General features: G+C 48.9%; 1 protein-coding gene across 1 annotated transcript in view; it reads left to right on the top strand.

The window, feature by feature from the left end:
- LOC146053360 (uncharacterized) overlaps positions 1-9,583 on the top strand; it is a 30,931-nt gene extending 21,348 nt beyond the window's left edge. Inside the window, exon 4 of the mRNA XM_083167997.1 lies at positions 1,262-9,583. Within this exon, the coding sequence (XP_083024123.1) occupies positions 1,431-2,477 (1,047 nt within the window). The 5' untranslated portion in view covers positions 1,262-1,430 and the 3' untranslated portion in view covers positions 2,478-9,583. The remainder of the gene's footprint in view (positions 1-1,261) is intronic.
- Positions 9,584-22,026: the final 12,443 nt, after the last annotated feature.

Below are 22,026 nucleotides of genomic sequence, written 5' to 3'. Positions count from 1 at the left end.
GCCCACCGGGAAATGTCCCGGTTTCCCGGCATGCCAATCCGCCCATGTTGGAGGGGGTGGTATGTGGTGTGGTCAAGGGTGTTTGTGAATTGTTTCTGGCTTGTGTGCAGGCATATCTTTCTAGCTGGGCTGCGGCTGTGCTATTGCAGATTTTCCCCAGTATAACTGCCAAGTGCGGTGCTGGTGTCTCCATACACACACACACACACACACACACACACACAATGTCAGTATTACATTTCTGTACCAGGGGACTTGGCTATCTTAATCTATGTCACTCCACAATGATGCTACAGTTGCTTTATGCAGTTCTATTTTAATGGCAAGCTGAATTCTACCGTTTAGATACATGAAGGGCTTTAGGAGCCAGCACAATCTCGCTGGCAATCTCCCTTGGCAACAAATACAATGTCCCACTCTGTCCAGATGGTACAACACAGAGCCCTCTAGCCCTCTGGTAACTGAGCCAACACTAAACTGATCTTATCCGCTGACAATAAACACAGACTATGCAGTTTATGCCCCGCAGCAGCCTCTTGGTAATAACACCTTCTCCTGCTGACTACAACAGCCCACCACTTCCTGTCTCCTGCTGGCATGACCACCTAGCTCCTTACAGAATTAAGGTTCCTGGCGGCTGGTAAGCAATGTGCTCATGCAGCCTCACAGATGACCACTGGGCCCTCGGCTCCCATGAATGGCAGCTCGGGGGAGCGTTACACAGCAGCGGGTGCAGGTATTGGCTGCTTTCCTCTCACGTCGATGTCTGCCAGTGCTTCCCGCCCTGCAGCTATTAGGATGGGAATATCAGCCAGGGAGCTCTTGCTTCTACTCCAGGACAGGCCAACCTGTGGCTCTCCAGATGTCGTGAAACTACAAATCCCAGCATGCCTTGCCACAGTTTTAACACTCCCGTATAGCAAAACTGTGGCAAGGCATGATGGGGTTTTTAGTTTCACAACATCTGCAGAGCCACAGGTTGGCCAGTCCTGTTCTACTCCCACGCTGCCAAGGTCATGCCCCTAGCGCTTTGCAACGAATTTTTATTAAAAGATGCTCGGCTCTTACAATCCCGCTATAGCATGGCAGGACTAGAAGGACTGTTTAACGCACAAGGAGGCTGGATGTATGTGGACACATCTGTACACGAATATATAATCAGTGACTGATACTTGTTATTGTGTATACATATATGTCTTATACAATATAAGTAGTGTTATCCTGGTAACCATTATGCTTTTACATATTATCTTTCTTACAGGACATATAAGGAGCAGGATTCTAACTAAGACGACGTGGAAAGGGACATTGTTCTCCGGTCAAGCCAACTAAATACATCATCTCCTTACACCTCAGGAGGAGGAACAAAAGCAATTTTATTTTCTGGATAGAAGAAACCTTCAGCAACTAATTTGTTTCTCACCTCATACATGATGAGCCTCACAGGAGAGAAACCACATGTGTGCTCTGAGTGTGACAAAGGCTTTACATATAAATCACAGCTTCTCACACATCAGATGAATCACACAGGAGAGAAGCCATATAAATGTTCTGAATGCAGCAAATGTTTATCCCGGAAGTCACAGCTTGTCCAACATCAGAGGAGTCACACAGGAGAGAAACCATATAAATGTTCTGAATGTAGCAAATGTTTTTCCCACAAGTCACTTCTTGTCCTACATCAGAGGAGTCACACAGGAGAGAAGCCATATAAATGTTCTGAATGCAGCAAATCTTTTTCCCAAAAGTCACATCTTGTCCAACATCAGAGGAGTCACACAGGAGAGAAGCCATATAAATGTTCTGAATGCAGCAAATCTTTTTTTCATAAGTCACATCTTGTCCAACATCAGAGGAGTCACACAGGAGAGAAGCCATATAAATGTTCTGAATGCAGCAATTGTTTTTCCAATAAGTCACTTCTTGTCCGACATCAGAGGAGTCACACAGGAGAGAAGCCATATAAATGTTCTGAATGCAGCAAATGTTTTTCCAATAAGTCAAATCTTGTCACACATCAGATGAATCACACAGGAGAGAAGCCATATACATGTTCTGAATGCAGCAAAGGTTTTCCCAATAAGTCACATCTTGTCCTACATCAGAGGAGTCACACAGGAGAGAAGCCATATAAATGTTCTGAATGCAGCAAATGTTTTTCCAAAAAGTCACATCTTGTCCGACATCAGAGGAGTCACACAGGAGAGAAGCCATATAAATGTTCTGAATGCAGCAAATGTTTTTCCCAGAAGACACAGCTTGTTGTACATCAGAGGAGTCACACAGGAGAGAAACCATATAAATGTTCTGAATGTAGCAAATGTTTTCCCCAGAAGTCACAGCTTGTCCTACATCAGAGGAGTCACACAGGAGAGAAGCCATATAAATGTTCTGAATGCAGCAAATGTTTTTCCCAGAAGTCACAGCTTGTTATACATCAGAGGAGTCACACTGGAGAGAAACTAAAAATGCTGTGAATGCAGGTAGAGTGTTACTAGAAAGACAATACTTTTTAATCCCTTGAGTCACTCTGAGGGCCTGAATGCAGCATATCTCTTATATATTTGGCTACATCTGTCACTCAAAGTGTGTCTGGAGCTGTAACGCTGGGTTGTGGACTTCCATCTCAATTTATGATTGTCATCACCTGTTTTAAACAGGGTAATTGATAAGAAAGGTGTTTAAGCACAGGTGATGGCAATCCATAAATTAAGAAGAAAGTCCAGAAACAGAGCAATGTGTCCCTCCTGGAGAGGGTCATGTTGGGAGGTATGCACCTCCCTCCCTCCCCCCCCCATTCACGGCATCCCCACGATCAAATGGCACATGCAAAACACTGACATGGCTATGGTCGACAATTAAAAAGGTTGACAAGATTTATTTTTCACTTTTTCAATATTTTCATATTCATTCTCATGTGTCGACATAGACACCAATGAAGTGCCACACTTATGTCAACATTTACATGTGTTGACCTTTCTGTGTTGATTTTTTCTTGTGGCAATTCGCGGCACCCCCCGCGACCCCCCTCCCGCGATTTGCAGCACACCCCCCGCAATTCGCGGCACCCCCGGTGACTCCCGCGATTCGCGGCACCACCCCATGACACCCCCCCTCCTGCGATTCGCGGCACCCCGCGACCCCCCCTCCCACGATTCGCGCCAACCCCCCGGGCCCCCCCTCCCGCGGTTCACGGTGCCCCCCACGACCCCCCCTACCACGATTCCCCACCCCTGACCGCCCCTCCTGTCATTGCGGCAACCCCCCGCCCCCGCGACCCACCCTCCCGCGATTCACTGCAACCCCCTGCGCCCCCCCCTCCCACAATTCGCGGCACCCACACCCCCCGCGACCCCCCCTCCCTTAATTCACGGCATCCACCCACAACCCCTCCTCCCGTGATTCGCGGACACCCCTCACCTCCTCCCTCCCCCCCACCCCCGCGTGCGATTCACAGCAACCCCAGGATTAAATGGCACATGTAAAACACTGGCACGGCTATGGTCGACAATGAAAAAGGTTGACATGAGTTTTTGAAGATTTATTTTTCTTTATTTTAATGTTTTCATATTCATTCTCATGTGTCGACATGGACATCGATAAAGTGCCACACTTATGTCAACATTTACATGTGTTGAACTTTCTGTGTTGATTTTTTCTTGTGGCGATTCGCGGCACCCCCCGCGACCCCCCCTCCCGCGATTTGCAGCACACCCCCCGCAATTTGCGGCACCCCTGGTGACTCCCGCGATTCGCGGCCCCACCCCGTGACACCCCCCCCCCCCTCCTGCGATTGCGGCACCCCGAGACCCCCCCCCACGATTCGCGCCAACCCCCGGGCCCCCCCCTCCCGCTGTTCACGGTGCCCCCCATGACCCCCCTACCGCGATTCCCCACCCCTGACCCCCCTTCCTGTCATTGCGGCAACCCCCCCCCCTCCCACAATTCGCGGTACCCACACCCCCCCTGCGACCCCCCCCTCCCGCAATTCACGGCATCCACCCAAGGCAGCACCCCTAAGCCCCTCTTTAGTCCCCCGTATACTCACACACCCCTATCACTACCCAACTTCCTGCTCTCCTGAACCGTAACTTCCACCACTGGGGAGTCGCTGACGCTGTTTTGCCCACATACCCCTATCATGCCTCATAGCCCAGCCTCCTGCTCTCATGCACCCGAACTCTCACCCAGTAGGAGGAGACACTGACTAAGGGCCACCATCCTGTACTCCTGTACTGCCACGCTGGACCCTCACCCACTGGCAGAAGCTGCACAGTATCTCCCACCCTCCTCTTTAGTCCCCCTTATGCCCAAACAGACCTATGACTACCCAGCCAGTGGGGAGCCGCTGACTCAGAAACACCCTACTATACTATTGCACACACACACCTAAACAACACGCACACACAGCCCCCCCCACACCCACAAATGTCACTGTACCATCCACACTATCAATGTACATCTTACTCTGTAACCGCTTTTTAATTAAACAAAACAATATACACCCCCTTCCACATCATATGCTCTCTATTTAACACATTTCACCTATAACTCAAGTTGCAATACAGGCCATCTTTCATACAATTCTAACCATCTTTTTCATATACAAATGTTCACAAATTAAGGGGGCGCAGCCCCTTACGACGGTGTGAAGAGCGCCCGTAGGGCGCGATGAATCACCTAGTTTCATACATAATTAAGGTAACTTGTAACACACTATGCATGCAATGTATACAATTTTTTCCTAGTGTGAGAAGTGTTTTGTATGAATCACTCTGGATAGTCTGGAGCGGTCTGACAAGTGGATTTGGGGGCACTTTTTTCCTGGGATGAACTGTCTGTTAGGAACTAGATCTGCAATATAACAACATACAGTGGTGAAGGGGCTGCTGGTACTGAGCTCTGTAATATACAGCTGTTCTACTGGTGCCGGCACTGAGCTCTGTAAAATACAGCTGTTCTGCTGGTGCCGGTACTGATCTCTGTCATATACAGCTGTACTGCTAGTGTAGGTACTGAGCTGTGTAATATACAACTGTTCTACTGGTGCTGGTACTGAGCTCTGTAATATAAAGCTGTTCTACTGGTGCTGGTACTGAGCTCTGTAATATACAGCTGTTCTGCTGGTGCTGGTACTGAGCTGTGTAATGTACAGCTGTTCTAATGGTGCCGGCACTGAGCTCTGTAAAATACAGCTCTACTGCTAGTGCCGGTACTGAGATGTGTAATATACAGCTGTACTGCTGGTGCCGGTACTGAGATGTGTAATATACAGCTGTTCTACTGGTGCCGGTACTGAGATGTGTAATATACAGCTGTTCTACTGGTGCTGGTACTGAGCTGTGTAATATGCAGCTGTACTGCTGGTGCCGGTACTGAGATGTGTAATATACAGCTCTTCTGCTGGTGCTGGTACTGAGCTCTGTAATATACAGCTGTTCTACTGGTGCTGGTACTGAGCTGTGTAATATACAGCTGTACTGCTGGTGCCGGTACTGAGCTCTGTAATATACAGCTGTGCTGCTGGTGCCGGTACTGTGCTCTGTAATATACAGCTGTTCTACTGGTGCTGGTACTGAGCTCTGTAGTATACAGCTGTTCTGCTGGTGCTGGTACTGAGCTCTGTAATATACAGCTGTTCTGCTGGTGCCGACACTGAGCTCTGTAATATACAGCTGGTCTTCTGGGGGTGGTCCTGAGCTCTGTAATATACAGCTGTTCTGCTGGTGCCGGCACTGAGCTCTGTAAAATACAGCTGTACTGCTAGTGCCGGTACTGAGATGTGTAATATACAGCTGTTCTACTGGTGCTGGTACTGAGCTGTGTAATATGCAGCTGTACTGCTGGTGCCGGTACTGAGATGTGTAATATACAGCTGTTCTACTGGTGCTGGTACTGAGCTGTGTAATATGCAGCTGTACTGCTGGTGCCGGTACTGAGATGTGTAATATACAGCTCTTCTGCTGGTGCTGGTACTGAGCTCTGTAATATACAGCTGTTCTACTGGTGCTGGTACTGAGCTGTGTAATATACAGCTGTACTGCTGGTGCCGGTACTGAGCTCTGTAATATACAGCTGTGCTGCTGGTGCCGGTACTGTGCTCTGTAATATACAGCTGTTCTACTGGTGCCGGTACTGAGATGTGTAATATACAGCTGTACTGCTGGTGCTGGTACTGAGCTCTGTAATATACAGCTGTTCTACTGGTGCTGGTACTGAGCTCTGTAATATACAGCTGTTCTACTGGTGCTGGTACTGAGCTCTGTAATATACAGCTGTTCTACTGGTGCTGGTACTGAGCTCTGTAGTATACAGCTGTTCTGCTGGTGCTGGTACTGAGCTCTGTAATATACAGCTGTTCTGCTGGTGCCGACACTGAGCTCTGTAATATACAGCTGGTCTTCTGGGGGTGGTGCTGAGCTCTGTAATATACAGCTGTTCTGCTGGTGCCGGTACTGAGCTCTGTAATATACATCTGTTCAGCTGATACTGGTGCTGAGCTCTGTAATATACAGCTGTTCTGCTGGTGCCGGTACTGAGCTCTGTAATATACAGCTGTTCTACTGGTGCCAGTACTGAGCTCTGTAATATACTGCTGTTCAGCTAGTGCCAGTACTGAGCTTCTGCCGATCAGGTCCCCCACTAGTAATGTTGGGGCCCGGGACTAACCTTCAGCCTTGGCCCCCAGTGGCACCCCCCCTCATGCGCCGGCACCCCGCCTCCCCCTACCCCCCCCCCCCAATTACTATTACTTACCAGCGGTGGCGGCAGCGGCGCAACATCTCCCAGGCTCAAGCAGTGGCAGAGCAGCATCTTCTCCCTCCTTCATATCGGGAGTCGGGACTCGGAGCACTCACTGCACAGTGCAGCCTGCAGAGCGTCGAGCCCCTCTGCATCCTAGTCTCGGCGCTCTGAAGGCTGCACTGTGTATTGTGCGTGACTGGCCACCGGCGCCGGGTGGGGGATGCATTGTGCGGGTGCGGGGGGGGGGGAGTGGTGCCATGCCACTGTGGGCAGCTGCCCGGGTCCCTCCAGAGGACGTGGCCCAGGACAGCTGTATCCCTGGCACCCCCCTGTCGGCGGCGCTGCTGCCGGTGCCGGTACTGAGCTCTGTAATACAGTATACAGCTGTTCTACTGGTGCTGGCACTGAACTCTGTAATATACAGCTGTTCTGCTGGTGCTGGTACTGAGCTCTGTAATATATGGCTGGTCTGCTGGCACTGAGCTCTGTAATATACAGCTGTTACTGGTGCCGGTACCGAGCTCTGTAATATATAGCTGTTCTGCTGGTGCCAGTACTGAGATCAGTAATATACAGCTGTTCTGCTGGTGCCGGTACTGAGCTCTGTAATATAGCTGTTCTGCTGGGGCTGGCACTGAACTGTGTAATATACAGCTGTTCTGCTGATGCCGGTACTGAGTTCTGTAATATACAGCTCGTCTGCTGTTACCGGTACTGAGATGTGTAATATACAGCTGTTCTCCCAGTGCCGGTACTGAGCTCTGTAAATTACAGCTGTTCTACTGGTGCCGGTACTGAGCTCTGTAATACACAGCTGCTCTGCCAGTGCCGGTACTGAGCTCTGTAATACACAGCTGTTCTACTGGTGCCGGTACTGAGCTCAGTAATATACAGCTGTTCTACTGGTGCCTGAACTGAGCTCTGTCATATACAGCTGTTCTACTGGTGCCGGTACTGAGCTCTGTAATATACAGCCAGTCTGCTGGTACCGGTACTGAGCTCAGTAATATACAGCTGTTCTGCTGATGCCGGTACTGAGCTTTGTAATATACAGCTGTTCTGCTCGTGCCGGTACTGAGCTGTGTAATATACAGCTGTTCTACTGGTGCCGGTACTGAGCTGTGTAATATACAGCTGTTCTGCTAGTGTAGGTACTGAGCTCTGTAATATACAGCTGTTCTACTGGTGCTGGTTCTGAGATGTGTAATATATAGCTGTTCTGCTGGTGCTTGTACTGAGCTCTGTAATATACAGCTGTTCTACTGGTGCCGGTACTGAGCTCAGTAATATACAGCTGTACTACTGGTGCCGTTACGGAGATGTGTAATATACAGCTGTTCTGCTGGTGCCAGTACTGAGCTCTGTAATATACAGCTGTTCTGCTGGTGCCGGTACTGAGCTCTGTAATATACAGCTGTTATGCTAGTGCAGGTACTGAGATGTGTAATATACGGCTTTAATGCTGGTGCCGGTACTGGGCTCTGTAATATACAGCTGTACTGCTGGTGCTGGTACTGAGCTCTGTATTATACAGCTGTTCTGCTGGTTCCGGTACGGAGATGTGTAATATACAACTGTTCTGCTGGTGCGGGTACGGAGATGTGTAATATACAGCTGCTCTGCTGGTTCCGGTACTGAGATGTGTAATATACAGCTGTTCTGCTGGTGCCGATACGGAGATGTGTAATATACAGCTGTTCTGCTGGTTCCGGTACTGAGATGTGCAATATACAGCTGTTCTGCTGGTGCCGGTACGGAGATGTGTAATATACAGCTGTTCTGCTGGTGCCGGTACTGAGATGTGTAATATACAGCTGTTCTACTGGTGCCGGTACTGAGCTCTGTAATATACAGCTGTTCTGCTGGTGCCGGTACTGAGCTCTGTAATATACTGCTGTTCTGCTGGTTCCGGTACGGAGATGTGTAATATTCAGCTGTTCTGCTGGTGCAGGTACGGAGATGTGTAATATACAGCTGTTCTGCTGGTTCCGGTACTGAGATGTGTAATGTATAGCTGTTCTGCTGGTGCCGGTACGGAGATGTGTAATATACAGCTGTTCTGCTGGTTCCGGTACTGAGATGTGTAATATACAGCTTTTCTGCTGGTTCCGGTACTGAGATGTGTAATATACAGCTGTTCTGCTGGTGCCGGTACGGAGATGTGTAATATACAGCTGTTCTGCTGGTTCCGGTACTAGATGTGTAATATACAGCTGTTCTGCTGGTGCTGGTACTGAGCTCTGTAATATACAGCTGTTCTGCTGGTTCCGGTACTGAGATGTGTAATATACAGCTGTTCTGCTGGTGCCGGTACTGAGATGTGTAATATACAGCTGTTCTGCTGGTGCCGGTACTGAGATGTGTAATATACAGCTGTTCTGCTGGTGCCGGTACTGAGATGTGTAATATACAGCTGTTCTGCTGGTGCCGGTACTGAGATGTGTAATATACAGCTTGTGGAAGTTGAGTTTGCACATCTATGTTTCTAATGTCTCGCGATCATCATGTACGTAATTTAAATACGCAGTTTTCGTAGCTTAGCTTAATAAAAGAATCAGAAATTGATTAATGGCGATCGTGATGCATTACTTACAATCATTGTGATATTCCTAACACATTCACATTATGTATTTTCATAAATGTTAGGATATTGCAGTCCCCATATTATTGCTTGATATTGTTAGAATCACCGTCACAGACGCAGCCTCACTAGACCACCTGTTTTCATTAAGACTTGTCAAAGACCCACAGGCACGCCTTCTGTTCTACATGCAGAGATGGGATTTAGGCCCAGGAAATAGGAAAATGATACCAACACTGACAGTGATTGTGGGGGAGAGAGGGGGAAAGGAGGGGGAAGGGAGGCGGGGGGGGGGGGGGGATGGGAGGTACACAAGCAAGAAAATAGTATTGTACACAGAGGGTGTCACATCGTTATAGGAGGAAATGAAGAGAGCACCTCCCTAGAAAACACATACAATTATGAGGGTAGGTACACAGTTTAAATGTAGTATTTATTCATTCACTTATTCTTTCCTTAATAAAGTAAAAAAACAGACAATTTTTTTTCAATAAGGAGGCTGACTATTTATTAGTTAGTAAATATATTATTTAATTATTACTTTTCATTCTTCTAGTATTGAAAATAGACACATCACAGTAGATCACCAACACAGTAAACACATATATCACCCATACGAGTTAGAAAGGGAACTCCCCCTCCCCCTATTACACCTATATAAGGTACATTTTCAAGATAAAACATAGAAAGGAAAAAAGGGGACACAAAATGTACTCTCCAAGTAATGAGAAAGTATTAGCCGATATGATAAAAATATCGGAGGAGGCTCCTCATCAAAATAACGAAGTATCATGAGAAGGATAAAACCCCAGATATGAATGCGGTTACTAAACCATGTGGATATATATAAACATGTTTATAAAGGATAAAGACAGGAATTGGAGTTAGAGGAAAGAGGAGTAAAATTGTGAATAATGTGAATAATATGTTTTTGTGAGTTAAATTTCAATGTGATGAAACAAGCAGGAACCATGAACTGTAAATGTCCTTTCTATGTTTATATGTGGAAAAATGCAAGAAAATAAAATGTTATAACAAAAAAAAAAAATCTCACTAGATCAATATTAATATCCATAAAGGTCCAGCTCCGGAGATATCAAATAAATTGGTGTGTGTGTGTGTATATATATATATCTCTTATATATTTGGCTACATCTGTCACTCAAAGTGTGTCTGGAGCTGTAACGCTGGGTTGTGGACTTCCATCTCAATTTATGATTGTCATCACCTGTTTTAAACAGGGTAATTGATAAGAAAGGTGTTTAAGCACAGGTGATGGCAATCCATAAATTAAGAAGAAAGTCCAGAAACAGAGCAATGTGTCCCTCCTGGAGAGGGTCATGTTGGGAGGTATGCACCTCCCTCCCTCCCCCCCCCATTCACGGCATCCCCACGATCAAATGGCACATGCAAAACACTGACATGGCTATGGTCGACAATTAAAAAGGTTGACAAGATTTATTTTTCACTTTTTCAATATTTTCATATTCATTCTCATGTGTCGACATGGACACCGATGAAGTGCCACACTTATGTCAACATTTACATGTGTTGACCTTTCTGTGTTGATTTTTTCTTGTGGCAATTCGCGGCACCCCCCGCGACCCCCCTCCCGCGATTTGCAGCACACCCCCCGCAATTCGCGGCACCCCCGGTGACTCCCGCGATTCGCGGCACCACCCCATGACACCCCCCCTCCTGCGATTCGCGGCACCCCGCGACCCCCCCTCCCACGATTCGCGCCAACCCCCCGGGCCCCCCCTCCCGCGGTTCACGGTGCCCCCCACGACCCCCCCTACCACGATTCCCCACCCCTGACCGCCCCTCCTGTCATTGCGGCAACCCCCCGCCCCCGCGACCCACCCTCCCGCGATTCACTGCAACCCCCTGCGCCCCCCCCTCCCACAATTCGCGGCACCCACACCCCCCCGCGACCCCCCTCCCTTAATTCACGGCATCCACCCACAACCCCTCCTCCCGTGATTCGCGGACACCCCTCACCTCCTCCCTCCCCCCCACCCCCGCGCGCGATTCACAGCAACCCCAGGATTAAATGGCACATGTAAAACACTGGCACGGCTATGGTCGACAATGAAAAAGGTTGACATGAGTTTTTGAAGATTTATTTTTCTTTATTTTAATGTTTTCATATTCATTCTCATGTGTCGACATGGACATCGATGAAGTGCCACACTTATGTCAACATTTACATGTGTTGAACTTTCTGTGTTGATTTTTTCTTGTGGCGATTCGCGGCACCCCCCGCGACCCCCCCTCCCGCGATTTGCAGCACACCCCCCGCAATTTGCGGCACCCCTGGTGACTCCCGCGATTCGCGGCCCCACCCCGTGACACCCCCCCCCCTCCTGCGATTGCGGCACCCCGAGACCCCCCCCCCCACGATTCGCGCCAACCCCCGGGCCCCCCCTCCCGCTGTTCACGGTGCCCCCCATGACCCCCCTACCGCGATTCCCCACCCCTGACCCCCCTTCCTGTCATTGCGGCAACTCCCCCCCCCCCCTCCCACAATTCGCGGTACCCACACCCCCCCTGCGACCCCCCCCTCCCGCAATTCACGGCATCCACCCAAGGCAGCACCCCTAAGCCCCTCTTTAGTCCCCCGTATACTCACACACCCCTATCACTACCCAACTTCCTGCTCTCCTGAACCGTAACTTCCACCACTGGGGAGTCGCTGACGCTGTTTTGCCCACATACCCCTATCATGCCTCATAGCCCAGCCTCCTGCTCTCATGCACCCGAACTCTCACCCAGTAGGAGGAGACACTGACTAAGGGCCACCATCCTGTACTCCTGTACTGCCACGCTGGACCCTCACCCACTGGCAGAAGCTGCACAGTATCTCCCACCCTCCTCTTTAGTCCCCCTTATGCCCAAACAGACCTATGACTACCCAGCCAGTGGGGAGCCGCTGACTCAGAAACACCCTACTATACTATTGCACACACACACCTAAACAACACGCACACACAGCCCCCCCCCCACACCCACAAATGTCACTGTACCATCCACACTATCAATGTACATCTTACTCTGTAACCGCTTTTTAATTAAACAAAACAATACACACCCCCTTCCACATCATATGCTCTCTATTTAACACATTTCACCTATAACTCAAGTTGCAATACAGGCCATCTTTCATACAATTCTAACCATCTTTTTCATATACAAATGTTCACAAATTAAGGGGGCGCAGCCCCTTACGACGGTGTGAAGAGCGCCCGTAGGGCGCGATGAATCACCTAGTATATATATATATATATATATATATATATATATATATATATATATATATTATATATCAGTGCTATTTTTGTAGGAAAATAGGTTCAGGAACTGTGGGCGGGGCAGAAAGTGGGCGACTATGTGGGAGGAGCTACAAAAGGGGCAGGGCATTACATAAAAAAATAACATAATTCCTCCCAACAGTGGCTGTAACATAACAATCCCCAGCAGCAAAGTGGACAATATGCTTGCGCCTTAGGCACGCGCTCAAAAAACAGGGATGTAGCCTCACTGCAAGGGGCACAGCATTGCAGGAAAAGACTACTTTATACCGCAGTTTTGCAACCTGCATTATGTTGCAACCAGTGTTATGTTACTGCCACTGGCCCATTATACATATGCCCCACTCCGTAACGCTTATTATACATATGCCACACACAGAGATTCCCATTATACATATGCCACACACAGAGATTCCCATTATACATATGCCACACACCGTGATGCCCAATTATACATATGCCACACACCGTGATGCCCAATTATACATATGCCACACACCGTGATGCCCAATTATACATATGCCACACACCGTGATGCCCAATTATACATATGCCACACACCGTGATGCCCAATTATACATATGCCACACACCGTGATGGCCATTATACATATGCCACACACCGTGATGCCCAATTATACATATGCCACACACCGTGATGCCAATTATACATATGCCACACACCGCGATGGCCATTATACATATGCCACACACAGAGATTCCCATTATACATATTCCACACACCGTGATGCCCAATTATTCATGTTCCACACAACGTGATGCCCAATTATACATATGCCACACACCGTGATGCTCAATTATACATATGCCACACACCGTGATGCCCAATTATACATATGCCACACACCATGATGCCCAATTATACATATGCCACACACTGTGATGCCCATTATACATATGCCACACACCGTGATGCCCAATTATACATACTGTATGCCACACATCGTGATGGCCATTATACATATGCCACACACCGTGATGCCCAATTATACATACTGTATGCCACACATCATGATGGCCATTATACATATGCCACACACCGTGATGCCCATTATACATATGCCACACACCGTGATGCCCAATTATACATATGCTACACACAGAGATTCCCATTATACATATGCCACACACCGTGATGCCCAATTATACATATGCCACACACCGTGATGCCCAATTATACATATGCCACACACCGTGATGCCCAATTATACATATGCCACACACCGTGATGCCCAATTATACATATGCCACACACCGTGATGGCCATTATACATATGCCACACACCGTGATGCCCAATTATACATATGCCACACACCGTGATGCCAATTATACATATGCCACACACCGCGATGGCCATTATACATATGCCACACACAGAGATTCCCATTATACATATTCCACACACCGTGATGCCCAATTATTCATGTTCCACACAACGTGATGCCCAATTATACATATGCCACACACCGTGATGCTCAATTATACATATGCCACACACCGTGATGCCCAATTATACATATGCCACACACCATGATGCCCAATTATACATATGCCACACACTGTGATGCCCATTATACATATGCCACACACCGTGATGCCCAATTATACATACTGTATGCCACACATCGTGATGGCCATTATACATATGCCACACACCGTGATGCCCAATTATACATACTGTATGCCACACATCATGATGGCCATTATACATATGCCACACACCGTGATGCCCATTATACATATGCCACACACCGTGATGCCCAATTATACATATGCTACACACCGTGATGCCCAATTATACATATGCCACACACCGTGATGCCCATTATACATATGCCACACACTGAGATGCCCATTATACCTTTGCCACACACTGAGATGCCCATTATACATATGCCACTTACAGAGATGCCCGTTATACATATGCCACACACTGAGATGCCCGTTATACATATGCCACACACTGAGATGCCCGTTATACATATGCCACATACAGAGATGCCCATTAAACATATGCCACACACAGAGATTCCCGTTATACATATGCCACACACAGAGATGCCCGTTATACATATGCTACACACAGAGATGCCCGTTATACATATGCCACACACAGAGATGCCCGTTATACATATGCCACACACAGAGATGCCCGTTATACATATGCCACACACTGAGATGCCCATTATACATATGCCACACACTGAGATACCATTAAACATATGTCACACACAGAGATGCCCGTTATACATATGCAACACACTGAGATGCCCGTTATACATATGCCACACACAGAGATGCCCATTATACATATGCCACAGACTGAGATGCCCGTTATACATATGCCACACACTGAGATGCCCGTTATACATATGCCACACACTGAGATGCCCATTATACATATGCCACACACTGAGATGCCCGTTATACATATGCTACATACAGAGATGCCCATTAAACATTTGCAACACACAGAGATGCCCGTTATACATATGGCCCACACAGAGATGCCCGTTATACATATGGCCCACACAGAGATGCCCATTACACATTTGACACTTAAGTGCCACTTACCTACATGCTCAATGCCAGGGGCTTCATGCTCAATGAAGGGTTGCAGGCCCACAAGCTCTCACCTGTCCAGCTCCCGCTCCCTGGACATGTCAGTCAGGCTGCCACCAGAGCCTCCCAGGTCACCAGATCCTCTCCTGTCCGCAGCAGCCCCTGATCCAGCGCAGCTCTTGGTCCGGAAGATCCTAGAGAATCCTCAGCGACCCCTTCCTCCCTGCTCCCCTCCGGGCTGCCGCCCCGGCCTGTCCCTCTACGGCCTCCACTGCTGCTGCGGCGTCCTCCTCCTCTTCCAGCCTCCGGGCCTCGGGCGCCTCCAGCACTAGCAGGGCACCGCTGGTCTCTTCGCACGGGCACCTCCTCCACTCCGGCCCCTGGCTCCGTGGAGGCCTCCGCGTCCTCCTCCCCCCGGAACACCATGAGCCTGGGTCTTGCCGCCTCCTCCCCTTCCTCTGCTCTGCAGCCTAGCAGCAGGCTTAGCACCCGGTAGGAAGCGGCATCCTCCTCTGCCGCTGCGCCTCGCATGACCCCGGTGGCTCTGCAGGCCCCGGCCCGAGCCTCCTCCAGCTCCGCTCCCCGGACTCCAGGAGAGAGACATGCTGCTAAAATTCATATCTCCCGCTGGACCGCTAGCCAATAGGCGCTCACGGTCCAGCAGCCACCAGTTGATTGGCTGCTGGACCGCAAGCGCCCATTGGCTAGTGGTCCAGCGTGAGACGTGAATGTTACTACTGCATGTCTCTCTCCTGGACTTCATCCATAAACAGCGGGCAGGGGAGAGGGGTGCGGGCAGGCGATGCGGGTGGAGCAGGTTCCGGAACGCCATTGCTGATGACGTCATTTTTAATTTGAGCTTCAGGAACGGCGTTCCGGCTGAAAAATAGCCCTGTATATATATATATATATATATATATATATATATATATATATATATATATACTAGGTGATTCATCGCGCCCTACGGGCGCTCTTCACACCGTCGTAAGGGGCTGCGCCCCCTTAATTTGTGAACATTTGTATATGAAAAAGATGGTTAGAATTGTATGAAAGATGGCCTGTATTGCAACTTGAGTTATAGGTGAAATGTGTTAAATAGAGAGCATATGATGTGGAAGGGGGTGTGTATTGTTTTGTTTAATTAAAAAGCGGTTACAGAGTAAGATGTACATTGATAGTGTGGATGGTACAGTGACATTTGTGGGTGTGGGGGGGGGGCTGTGTGTGCGTGTTGTTTAGGTGTGTGTGTGCAATAGTATAGTAGGGTGTTTCTGAGTCAGCGGCTCGCCACTGGCGGAGGTCACGACACAGGAAAACAGGAGGCTGGGTAGTCATAGGTGTGTTTGGGCATAAGGGGGACTAAAGAGGAGGGTGGGAGATACTGTGCAGCTTCTGCCAGTGGGTGAGGGTCCAGCGTGGCAGTACAGGAGTACAGGATGGTGGCCCTTAGTCAGTGTCTCCTCCTACTGGGTGAGAGTTCGGGTGCATGAGAGCAGGAGGCTGGGCTATGAGGCATGATAGGGGCATGTGGGCAAAACAGCGTCAGCGACTCCCCAGTGGTGGAAGTTACGGTTCAGGAGAGCAGGAAGTTGGGTAGTGATAGGGGTGTGTGAGTATACGGGGGACTAAAGAGGGGCTTAGGGGTGCTGCCTTGGGTGGATGCCGTGAATTGCGGGAGAGGGGGGTCGCAGGGGGCGTGTGGGTACCGCGAATTGTGGGAGGGGGGGGCGGGGGGTTGCCGCAATGACAGGAAGGGGGGTCAGGGGTGGGGAATCGCGGTAGGGGGGTCATGGGGGGCACCGTGAACAGCGGGAGGGGGGGCCCGGGGGTTGGCGCGAATCTTGGGGGGGGTCTCGGGGTGCCGCAATCGCAGGAGGGGGGGGTGTGTCACGGGGTGGGGCCGCGAATCGCGGGAGTCACCAGGGGTGCCGCAAATTGCGGGGGGTGTGCTGCAAATCGCGGGAGGGGGGGTCGCTGGGGGTGCCGCGAATCGCCACAAGAAAAAATCAACACAGAAAGTTCAACACATGTAAATGTTGACATAAGTGTGGCACTTCATCGATGTCCATGTCGACACATGAGAATGAATATGAAAACATTAAAATAAAGAAAAATAGATCTTCAAAAACTCATGTCAACCTTTTTCATTGTCGACCATAGCCGTGCCAGTGTTTTACATGTGCCATTTAATCCTGGGGTTGCTGTGAATCGCGCGCGGGGGTGGGGGGGAGGGAGGAGGTGAGGGGTGTCCGCGAATCACGGGAGGAGGGGTTGTGGGTGGATGCCGTGAATTGCGGGAGGGGGGGTCGCGGGGGGGTGTGGGTGCCGCGAATTGTGGGAGGGGGTGGGCGCAGGGGGTTGCAGTGAATCGCGGGAGGGTGGGTCGCGGGGGCGGGGGGTTGCCGCAATGACAGGAGGGGGGGTCAGGGGTGGGGAATCGTGGTAGGGGGGGTCGTGGGGGGCACCGTGAACCGCGGGAGGGGGGGCCCGGGGGGTTGGCGCGAATCGTGGGAGGGGGGGTCGCGGGGTGCCGCGAATCGCAGGAGGGGGGGTGTCATGGGGTGGTGCCGCGAATCGCGGGAGTCACCGGGGGTGCCGCGAATTGCGGGGGGTGTGCTGCAAATTGCGGGAGGGGGGTCGCGGGGGGTGCCGCGAATTGCCACAAGAAAAAATCAACACAGAAAGGTCAACACATGTAAATGTTGACATAAGTGTGGCACTTCATTGGTGTCTATGTCGACACATGAGAATGAATATGAAAACATTGAAAAAGTGAAAAATAAATCTTGTCAACCTTTTTCATTGTCGACCATAGCCATGTCAGTGTTTTGCATGTGCCATTTGATCGTGGGGATGCCGTGAATGGGGGGGGAGGGAGGGAGGTGCATACCTCCCAACATGACCCTCTCCAGGAGGGACACATTGCTCTGTTTCTGGACTTTCTTCTTAATTTATGGATTGCCATCACCTGTGCTTAAACACCTTTCTTATCAATTACCCTGTTTAAAACAGGTGATGACAATCATAAATTGAGATGGAAGTCCACAACCCAGCGTTACAGCTCCAGACACACTTTGAGTGACAGATGTAGCCAAATATATAAGAGATATATATATATATATATATATATATATAGCTGGAAGAAGAAAAACCGCACACCACTTACATGGATAGTGGGCGGGTGCTAGATCCCATATAAATTAATTACATCAGGTTTGTATTTCCCTTGAGAGGAAAAGAAATCTGCACACCACAATGCATAAAACGTTTTCAATGCATCTTTATGAAAAAATACTCTGCATGAGAGGTTGTAGACACATGGCTATATATTGCATAAAAAAACTGGGGTACTTATCCAAACCGGGTAGGTGACAAAGTGCCCGTGGATCCCCATTCTGGTCCCTTCACCATCAGGCTCAACAGGCTGTTTCGGTGGAACAACCACCTTCGTCAGGAGCACACTCACTACTGAATACAAGCCATCTATATAGGACAAAAAGCCCGCCAAAACACGCCAAACAAAGCTCACCTGTGTAATACACCTGAAAATCATTAGCTGCGTAGCGTCACTCCGTTGGATACCAGTGAAACGCAAGCCGGGCGGGCCGTGACACGCACGGACTTCCGCTTCCAGTATCGGCGCAGATCCATACACTCCAGGGCTCCCGTCTGATCTCCCAGGACAGCCGGGCGGACCGTGACACGCACGGACTTCCGCTTCCGGTGTCTAGTACAGGTGTACAAGAACGGCGGACTCCAGTCTAATAATAATGACTGCGCAAGGGGAGAGAGCATCAGCGCTAGGACAACGCTCAGTCATCCGCACGCTGCGCTCAATCTCTAAAACCACTCACTATTATATAATGCGCTGGGACGCAGGATCCATGGCCATGGAACGCACAGCCATGTTTCCTGTATCAACCAATTACGCACTGCAATTCTGTGTCATGTGATGACTGGAGTCATGCGCATATGGGTTTAACCCAGTGAAACGCACAGCCATATTTAATGTGTCCTGTTAATAGGATATATCATAGACTGGGCTATACTGGAATGTCATCGTATCAAATGCCGAAAAAAAGCACGCAGGCAGGTGGATAAAGAATACATAATAGTGTAATAATAACAGGCCTATTGTTTTGCACGAAATGGAAGGCCCCCTGTCCAATGCACACCTTAAAGTGACACCACCATCACAAATGTGACATAATACAAAAATAATATGTATAAAGAAAAAGATAGAAATATAACTATAAATATAAATGTATACACAATTCACTTGTCATAGCGAATAAAGTTGGCAATGCGTATAGGATTTAAGGAGAAAGATAGAGAGATAAAGAAGCAGCAGATCCCCAAGAGGGTACAAAGAATCAATAATAATAACACTTTATAGACACATAATGTTATTCATAGGCAACCTCATATGCAATCGTACGATCTGCATATCAAGGTCAAGCGAGCAGTCCCTTCAAAGGAAAACATTCATGTTTATTTCCTCATTCAATCCGGACGGACTAAGGGTACCCAGATTGTAAATAAATTCACTCTCCTTACGGAGCAAGGTTAAATGACGGTCTCCGCCCCTTTTGGGACTCTTGACGTGATATAACGGCATGAACTTAAAGTCCTTCATCGTATGTTTAGCGTCAAAAAAATGTCTGGCGACCGGAGGGGTCGATGGATCTCTGATGGTCATAGCCTTCTTGATAGACGATCGGTGCATATTGATGCGCTCTTTTAACATTCTAATTGTTTTACCAATGTATAACATTGGACAGGGGCAGATAATAATGTACACAATGAACTTGCTGTCGCAGGTCATTCACTGCTGTAATTTGTGTTCACGGCCAGTGGCTGGGTGTACAAAGTTCTCACCAGTAGATAGATATTGGCAGTTAACACAGCCACTGCATCTAAATGCCCCAGGTTTCGCACTAAGCCAGTTGGTTTTGTTAGGAGAAAAACTGATGTCTGAGTATGTAATTTCATCCTTGAAGTTATTACTTCGCTTATAGGCAAATAGCGGCCTGTCATGACAAAAATGACCCATAACCGGGTCTGTTTGCAATATATGCCAGTGTTTTAAAATGACCTCTCTAAGTTTAGGTGATGCAATTGAATAGGTGGTCGGCAAAATCATCCGGTTAAGGGTTCTGTCTTTTTTACTCTGTTCCAGCAATTCATTTCTGTCCAATAATAAGCATCTCTTGATCGAATCATCAACTTCATGTCGGCTATATCCCCTCATAATGAATTCATTACCCATCGCTCTCAGTGCTGCGGGTAATTTGCTTTTGTCAGAAGTTAATCTTACCACACGCAATAACTGCGAATATGGAAGTCCACGCTTAAGTGGTAGTGGATGAAAACTCTCCGCTCTAAGCACTGAATTGATGTCAGTCTGTTTCCTAAACATTGAAGTTTCAAACTTAGGTACTCTTTACCTAGAACGGCGCCCATCGCGGTGATCGCGGGCATCGCGGGTAGTACATTAACGGCACCCGCGATCACCGCGATTTCCCATAGGGTTCAATGTTAAATTTTCTGCTGATCGCGATTTTACATTCAATGCTTCAATGCCCGCGATTTGGCCATAGGAATCAATGTTAAATGGGCTACAGCCCAAATAGGCACAATTAACCCTTAAATGTCCCCCCAAATTTTTTAACGCCACCCCACGATCCACGCCAACCCGAAGCGTGGCGAGCGCAGCGAGCCCGCGAGGGGCGGCGGTACGCGTCCTCCGACCTTTTCATGCCCTACTATCCACGTCGGCGTGGAGTTGAGAATAGAATAGTGTGGCGAGCGCAGCGAGCCACCGAGGCCCGAAGCGTGGCGAGCGCACGCGGATACCTTCACAGGTAAACGCGTCCCCTCGCGGACTTCACAGGTGTCCGCGTCGCCACGGACATCTGTGAAGCCCGCGAGGGGACGCGTGTAACTGTGAAGGTATCCGCGTCCCCTCGTGGGGCTCGCTGCGCTCGCCACGCTTCGGGCCTCGGTGGCTCGCTGCGCTCGCCACACTATTCTATTCTCAACTCCACGCCGACGTGGATAGTAGGGCATGAAAAGGTCGGCGGACGCGTACCGCCGTCCCTCGCGGGCTCGCTGCGCTCGCCACGCTTCGGGTTGGCGTGGATCGTTGGGTGGCGTTAAAAAATTTGGGTTAATTGTGCCTATTTGGGCTCTGTAGCCCATTTAACATTGATTCTTATGGCCAAATCGCGGCCATTTAGCCATTTTACATTAAAATCGCGGTCAATTAGCGTTTTTAACATTGTTCCCTATGGGAAAATCGCGGTCATCGCGGGCACCCGATTTTTATTTACCCGCGATGCCCGCGATTTTTTACCCCCGACGCCCGCGATTCCAATCGCTGGCGCCGTTCTAGGTAAAGAGTACCCAAACTTATTATCAATGATCTGGACGTTCACGTCCAGAAAACTGATATTCGAGGGACTGTTTGCATGCGTGAACCTAATGGTGCCCGGTATCAAATTAAGATGTGTTATAAATGAATCCAATTTCTCAGGTCCCCCCGACCATAAAAAGAAAATATCATCAATAAAACGAACATAAGATGAAATATAAGGCGAAAAAGTTCTATTGTTAAGAAGATGTGTAGTTTCATAATAATGCATAAATAAATTTGCATAGGCCGGGGCCATATTGGACCCCATGGCCGTCCCCTGTAGCTGCAGGTAAAATGAATTATCAAATAAAAAATAATTCTTATGCAAAATGAACTCAATCAATAACAAAAAAAAACTCAATCGGGGGGCCTGTGTAAACTGGATTCAT

Source organism: Crinia signifera, unplaced genomic scaffold (assembly GCF_055691185.1).
Source record: "Crinia signifera unplaced genomic scaffold, ASM5569118v1 HAP2_SCAFFOLD_159, whole genome shotgun sequence".
Taxonomy (NCBI): domain Eukaryota; kingdom Metazoa; phylum Chordata; class Amphibia; order Anura; family Myobatrachidae; genus Crinia; species Crinia signifera.
This window is presented reverse-complemented; position numbering and strand designations above follow the sequence as displayed.